Source organism: Pteropus vampyrus, unplaced genomic scaffold, assembly GCF_000151845.1.
Source record: "Pteropus vampyrus isolate Shadow unplaced genomic scaffold, Pvam_2.0 Scaffold1, whole genome shotgun sequence".
Classification (NCBI taxonomy): domain Eukaryota; kingdom Metazoa; phylum Chordata; class Mammalia; order Chiroptera; family Pteropodidae; genus Pteropus; species Pteropus vampyrus.
The window spans coordinates 4,390,958-4,398,957 of record NW_011888782.1 but is presented as its reverse complement, the minus strand read 5'-3'; the positions used below and the strand labels follow the sequence as shown (position 1 = coordinate 4,398,957).

General features: G+C 38.4%; 1 protein-coding gene across 2 annotated transcripts in view; it reads left to right on the top strand.

The window, feature by feature from the left end:
* RFTN1 (raftlin, lipid raft linker 1) overlaps positions 1-8,000 on the top strand; it is a 180,608-nt gene that overhangs the window by 55,076 nt on the left and 117,532 nt on the right. For both annotated transcript variants that reach the window (XM_011355131.2, XM_023530870.1), the window contains one exon: positions 7,220-7,406. In XM_011355131.2, the coding sequence (XP_011353433.1) occupies positions 7,220-7,406 (187 nt within the window). The remainder of the gene's footprint in view (positions 1-7,219; positions 7,407-8,000) is intronic.

The window sequence follows — 8,000 nt, the reverse complement described above, 5'->3', positions numbered from 1 at the left end:
CTGATACTTAACCAATAATACAGTTTGAAGTAGCAAAGACGTCGCTTTGGCTCTTCTGCAGATGTCTAAGGGCTTCGTTTCCAGGGAATAAATGGGGTTGCAGAATGTTTTTGCTAAACAAAACATTGTCATAGCAAGAACAAAATCTACTTTATCCCAGGAGTGTTAATAAATGTGTGGTTTTGCGGTTTAGGTTTTTTTCCCCTCTGTTTTCATTCCTTTCTTTTCCTTTTTCTGTTTTTGTTTTTTTTGTTTGTTTGTTTGTTTTGTTTTGTTTTGTTTGTTTGTTTTTCCCCTCCAGGAATAGTGGTTTATTTATATGAAGTTATTTTCTCAAAACACTTATTTCAAAAGATCTTTGGACTCTCATGCCACCTAAAATACCTTTCCAGCAGACCTTATATATTTTGATTTTTCAAAAGCCTTTTAATTGAGGCGGGGGGAAAGTACAATCTCCCCCCACACAAAATATAATTATGTGGTACTAAACCCTTTGTTCATCTTGACACCGGTATAGGAAAGAGAAGAATTAGGAAACAGGCTGGTGTCAAACACCAATAAATGAATCCTTGAAGACTTTGATGTAAATTGTGATGATGTGAGAATAAACAGGTTGCAAGCTCTTCAGTACATGACTGATGCTCACACCTCAACTCTACTGTGCTGAGATCAGAGATGTGAAGTGTTTGGGGTATCCATCCCTCCATATTTGTCAAATGCCCCATCCGGACTCTACAACCTATCAGGTGTTGGCTTTGGGCCACATGAGGTTGAAAATAAAATTGAAATTACTTGCCACATTTAAAGATTAGGAAAGTTTCTATTAGGATCAAGATTTCTGACTTCTTGAAGGTAAGAATTAGAAGTTCTGGCACCATCAAACCCATGTGCCCATTGGCAGTAGGACAAGATGCCACTCCCTTGTTGAGGTGGGGCTTTAATGTTCATTGTTCTTCCCCTGGCCGTGTGCTTCTCTTACTTTATGCGTCTGAATTCTGGGAAATCTCGGTTCCTGGCCTTGAGACCTGCACCAGACTCTCTGTCAGGTCATGAGGTGAGATGACCCCCTGCCCAGGCTGGTAGGAAAAGCCAGCTGAAGAACTGGGCTTTGCACAGCAGTAGGGCAAACTCCCTATATGAGATGAAGACACGGCTCCCTGAGGGGGAGCACAGGGGCGCCCTCCCTGGACCCTGGACCTGCCGACCGATCACTGCAGATAGACCGTGGAACATGACAGATTGGAAAGTGGAGAGAAAAGTGTGATCTTCAAATGGACATTGGGCCCTAACAGTGGCATTTTCTCAGACTGGCCAAGATGACCTCATCAGTGTCCCTCATCTTCAGAATATGAAGAATTATTATTAGAAATTTTAACTTATGATGAGGTGACTTATGTGGTTCAGTGCTGGATTACGGTCCTAGTAAAAACCCAGGAAGCCAAAGCAACTTCAAATAACTCACATTTTTCTTGCAGCTCTCTGCTAGGAAGACAGGAACCTAGAGACACCTCTCTCCCTACCTTGCAGACACCTCTAGACTAGAGCTCTCCTGGAAAGCTCCCCACACTTCCAGAAGCGAGAGCAGGCAGAACCCCTTCTAGTGCCTGGGACAGGCAGAAGGCTGGGACCCTCAGACAGTAGTGATTTCATCCTGCCATAATGACAACAGATTATTTTCCTTATTCTCTCTTTCCATCTTTCTGTCCATTCACACATCTGTGTCTGTTCCTTCTTCCCATTTGGCTCTGGTTTGGGAGAACTCTTTCAGGTCACACTGAAAACTTTTTACTTAGAAACTGGTACCTTAGCGTCCAAATTGAAATAGATAATAAGATCATTGCCTTTTAAAGTTGGACACTCCTTTCAGAATAGCCTATCCAGGGTCTTAATTTTATACATGAGGGACCCAAGAGATGGGGTGGGAATTACATGACTTGCCCAAGGTCACATAGTTTGTAAATGAAATCAGGCAAATATTACAAAAAAACAAAATAGTGGAGAGGTTACTCTGATGGGTGGGGTGAGAAATGGACCAAGAGGCTACAACTGGTATGTTCATCTAAACAGATAAGTCATTCCTTCATTTATTTTTTTAGTAATAATACTGGGGGGTTGGTCGCTTAAGAACTAGGGGGTTTTTTTTAGGTTAACATTCAAATAGAAACATGAAATTAGGGCTTTAATCATATTTAAAATAGTCTGTTGTTTTTTATCACCATAAGATTGTTGAGATTCATTTTTGCCTTTTACCATGAAGCCAAACTTACTCTGACAGCATATGCACCAAAAATTAAAGCCATAAAATTGCTGAGTTTTGACAGGAGCTAATTTATGGTTAGATTTGAAGATAAAAATTTTAAACATATTATGTTTTATTCAGGAAGCATTTAACTATAAATGGTTGATCAACTAATATTTGTAGTGCACTGATTTGGGACGTGGAGGTTAAGGGGTGTGGGTGGGACCGGGGAAGGATTTTATGGCCCTCGCACAATTTTCTCACCACCATCCGAAGCTGACCGATCCCCCTGGCCAGCTCCCCGTTCACCACAGCCAGCACCCCTGAGCATGATAGTTTTCGGTTTTCTCAATGACACACCCATCATCCTACCCCATTTGATTCCCGCAACCACTCCATGGAGGAAGACATGCTGATGTTATAATCTCCATTTTACATGAAGAAACTGAGTGTTCACATGCCCAGGATTAATGCTAGTGAGGAGCAAATACTAGAGCCCCAAGTTTTCTCAACACGTTGACTGATTTTACTTTTTTATTATAATGTGATGTAGGATGAAACCAAAAATAAATGATCAAAATCTGAGTAAAGCTTTTAGCAGTAAGAGTTTGAAATACTTGAAACACTTACAAAATATTGAGCTGTAGAGACTGGCTGAGTTTGAGGTCTCATATTTGATGACTCAGAGATGCTCTTTACATATGGTTTTATCAAGGAAGAGAGGATCTAAGTGCTTTGATCGATATCATGAAATTACCCTCCTGAAAGGCCTACACCCCTACCAAAAGTCCATGCCATTTTTCAGCATCTATGCCACAAGAAATACTCTTTCGGTTCAGTTGCTTTGTAACCTCTTGACAGCAAAGAAAACCTGCCTCTGGTTCCCTGGGCACAACCGACATGCAGACTGGCTCCTGTCATTCGCAGGGCCTAGGGCGATGCTGCAAGAGGAGATATTGGGCCTGGCCAGCACTAGGATGAGACGAGTGAGGCAACATTTTTAAAAAAGATGTGGTCAGTAACAGTGTTGTGCTAAACCGTATTGGAGCTTGAGACAAAAAAGAAAAATCAATAATACTGATCCTGTCTTTATTAAAATTATCGCTTTTGTTCATTATGGACTTCGCATTTCTTTTTACTTTTTAACGTATTGCATTACATATTTATCTTGGTTACTGAGTTTTTAGTGCCCCTGAAATTTTGCACCTGTGGCAAGCATCTCCTCACTCACCTCACCCTTGTCCCTGTCCTGTCTTGGGCCCGGGGGTGTGTGCATATGAAACACCATCCACCCTTGACACAGACCTGGGGAGAAGCCTGCACAGGCTCTCAAAGTGGGCCCGGGGCTGTCAGGTCAGGGAATCGCAGGGTCGTGGCTGTGTGGAGTGGGGTACAGGCCACATGTGGGCACCTGCCCTTAGATCCCCAGGTTCCTTGCTCATGGAGAGGGCAGTGGTTGGAAGAGGGCCAAAATGAACCCCTCGGGAGAGTGGTTTGCAGCCACAGAATCTCCTCGAGGACTTGCGAGGACATATACCCATCCCTCAGATTCTGATTTAGTAGATCTGGGGAAGGACTCAGGTCTCCATTTCTTTTCTTTTTTCTTTTTCTTTCTTTTTTTCTTTTTATTAGTTTTTTGTATTTTTTAAATTTTTTTAATTAATTAATTAATTTTCTATGGTGGCATTGGTTAACAAAATCCAATAAGTTTCATCTGTACACTTTAAGGCATATATATATTTACACTGTGTGTGTTCATTGCTAATGAGTTCCCTGGTGCCGCCGCTGCTGCTGCTGCTGCTGCTGGACCCACAAGCACACGTGGAGGACACCTACTCTAAAGCACGGGGTCCCCTTTTACTTGGTGGGTTTCTGTGCATGAGAATGTGGGGGGGCTCAGCATTCCTTAACAGACTTACCTTTAGGTTTTTATCTAGCAGCATACAGCATGCATCCTTCAAGGGGAAGAGTACAGACTTTTCTGCTTTCCTGGCCAGTCTCATCTTTGTCCCTGTTATTGATGGAGGTCTCTCCAGGATGCCAGACTCTTGCTTTAGAGTGAATCATTGCTATAGATTTTTTCCCCATAAATTTCTTGCATGATGTATGGAAATGAGAGCTACAGTATCCGATGTTAAGTAGTATCCTTAAGTACCTCTAGATTTTGTTTTTAAGTTTGTGTTTTAAAATAACACATTACTTTTTAAATACATAAAGAAACTTTTAAATAATATTATTTTTTAAATATAAAGAAGAAAATGAAAATTAAAGTGTCCCATAAACCCTCCACCCATATGATCCCTGTTGATGGTAAAAGTATTAAAAGTACAAAATAAAGTAAAAACCACCTTTCCATCCTTCCCTCTCTGTTTCAGTCTCTCTCTCCAATATTGATGTTTTTGCGATTTTTTTCCAGAAAATTATTTTTATGCATGTCTATCTTTCTAATGTTTTATGCAAGAGTATTATATGATAAACACTGAAACACCTTGCCTCTTAGTAATGTATCTTGGACACATTTCCATCAGCACATAACAGATTTACCTTCATTTCCTTAAATGGTTCATAGGATTCATCATTAGGGTTTCCCAGTGTTAAGCCACCCTCCAATTAAGAATTCTTTGGTTCCAGGTTTTCGCTATGCATACAACCCTGTCTGAACATCTTCGTTCATATATCTTGAAAAACATTTATGAATCCAGTCATAGGTGTAATATTTAGTAATGGGGTTGTCGGACAAAGGATGTGTGTGCTACATTGCCTAGCAACTGTGATGCCTGTTTCCTCAATATTCTTGTTTCCCCAATATTCTTGCCCATGATGGATATCGTACAAGTGAAAAGAAAAAAAATTATATTACTCGAATAGCAATAAAATATAAAATAGGAATAAATTTTATAAGTTTATAACATCTCTGTGAAGAAAACTTTAATATGCACCTGAGGGACCCCAAAGAAGTCTTGAATAAATGAAAATTATGCCACATTCTTGGATGGAAACTTATAACCTGATGAAAATGTTCATTCTCCCTCAGTTAAGCTATAATTTTAATATGATCCAATAAAAATATCAACAAGATTTTTTTTGGAGGCTTACTTGATGAGCTGATTTTAAAGACCATTTGAAAAAACAAGAGTAGACAGGAATATTCAGAAAATAAACAGGAAGATAAGAAGATTCAGGAAATAGCCTGACCAAATATTAAAACATAATATGAAACTAAAATTGTTAAAATGCATTAATGGATCACAGTCATAAACTTAAATATATTCAGGAATATAATGTATGATAAAGGTAGTATCTCAAACCAATGAAGAAAAATGGATAAACCTTGGGGGAGAAATGTTTAATTCATATTGCATAAATTCCAAATGGATCAAGGATTTACATGCAAAAATTGAAATATATACTACAAGAAATCATGGGAGAATTAGTTTATAATTCCACATCTCTCTGCAATGACATAAAACTCAGAAGCCATTGAAGACAATTTGATAAATTCAACTTCATTAAAAAAAATTCTGCATGGTAAGAACCCATCTTATACAAAGCGTAAAGACAACAAATTAGCAAAAGATATTTGCAACCAGTATTACAAATAAAAACTAAATTTTCTAATATATAAAGAGTTCTTACAAACGAATAGGAAAAAAGGACCAATAACCCAATAGAAAACTAGGCAAAGATTATGAACAGTTAACAGAAAAGGCAACACAGATAGCACTTAAACATTAAATGTTTAATTTAAAAAATATAAATTATATAGTAAGATAAATATAAATTACCACCTCAAAGGGGTCTTTTTTTCACTGAGATTAGTCAGTGATTGTACAGTAATGATGGGAGGTAAATTCGTTCTAGTCTGTGGAGGAAATGTGGCCATATCTGAAAGTATTACAATGCATTTATTTATCTTCAGCCCCAAAAATCTACACCTAAGAATTTATTTTTTAGTTGTGCTATTTGTGCACACATGTGAAACCATATAAGAGCGATACTTTTCATTACAGCATTATTTGTAAAAGCAAAAGTTTGAACAATCTATGGTACATCACACAATGAAACACTGCATCTGTAAAAAAAAAAGAAAGAAAGAGCTCTATGTACTACTATTGAATGGTCTCTTAAGAAAAGTGTGCTGGTACTTGATAACAATTTATTAAAAGCCAGATGCATTTGTGTAAAAAGGGAGATAGATAGACTTATTTACTTGTGTATGAATTAAGCAATTATTAATCTATATATAAAAATGGGTAATATTGATTGCCTCTGGGGTAAAAGACTGAGAGGGAGCGAGTAGGGCTGGGATGTAGACTTTTCACTGTGTCTATGCTTGTACCTCTTGAATTTTGAATCTTGTCTCTCCTTAAAAAATTTTTTAATCTACATTTTAAAATAATTCAGTATGTGAAAAATATTTGTTTTGTATGCACAGTTCTAATATTGTTAATTCAGGTGTCTTTTTAAGTATTGATTGGCTTTATTTTTTTAGGCAATTGCCTGTTCATATACTTTGCTTCTTTTTTTTTTTCTTTTTTTGTTTGTTTGAAGGAGTTTCTTTGCAAATCAAGAAAATTACTCCTTTGTCATAAATATCACAGAAACTTTGTTCCGGTTTATCTTTTGAGTTTGTTTATGCCACTTTTTGCCACCTGGCAATTTTACATTTGCACAATTATCATCTCTTCCTCCTTCTTTCCTTTCTTTTTTATTTTCTGAGGGGGCGGAAATGACTTTTCCAGTGTGATCTCTGAGAAGATTGACTATAGATTTAAAGTATGCAATTATTAATGCCGTTTAGTGAGTTGGAAAATAGCCAGGTGCTTATAAGTTCTTTGAAGATAGTAGTTAAGATGGGAACAAACTCACTTTTAGCAAGAGGTAACTTAGAGGTCCTGGGTAAGGGGAAAGAAACTTGGATAGGGTAGGGCAGGCATTTTTGGTGGGTCTCTGATGAGCCTCTCCTCTCTCCACTCACAGCTGAGCTCCCGCGGTCTTCAGCAGTAAGGCTGGCCTCCCTGCGAGACCTGCCTGCCCAGCTCCTGGAGCTGTATCAGCAGGGCTTCTCACTGGCGGCCCTGCATCCTTTCGTGCAGCCAACCCACGAGCAGGAGAAGACACCCCTTGAGCACATCTTCAGGGCCATCCTGATCAAGAAAACCGAAAGGTAAGGCCTCCAAGGGTAGATGGTTAGCATCGTGAGGTGGCTAATGTATGTTCGCATGGCTTCTGCCCTCTGACAGGTAAGGCAAAACATTAGACAACAAGAGAGAAGTTACATAGTGCCCTGTGACTGTCCAAGCCCGACTGCAGAAGTAAAGAGTTTCATTTTACATCCTTTCTCTCCTTTAATTTATTAGATTAAACTTAGCTAGGAAAATATTTCCTCTGAACAGGTATACTTTCAGAATGATGCAACTAGTTAAAGTATAATACTATAATCGGAAAAGCATGGCTAGAAAACACACCAAGTTTTTAAAGGCTACATACAAACTTAATGTTTTTCCCCAAACTCTAGAAATACTTTACCATTTGAGCCCACCATAAGTTCTGTCAATCACTTGGAAGGAAAAGCAAAACCTACTTGAACCAAGTGCTGAAATTGATTTGGTCTTGATTTTTATTTTCAAGGCTTTGAGGATGTTTTTCAGTATAGCTTGCCCAAGTGAATGCTTAATCTTATGTTTTCAGTGGGTCTAATTAGGAAAAGAGAGGTGGTGGTTGGTTTCTCAAAAGGAGCAATAAATATTAATTTTAAAGA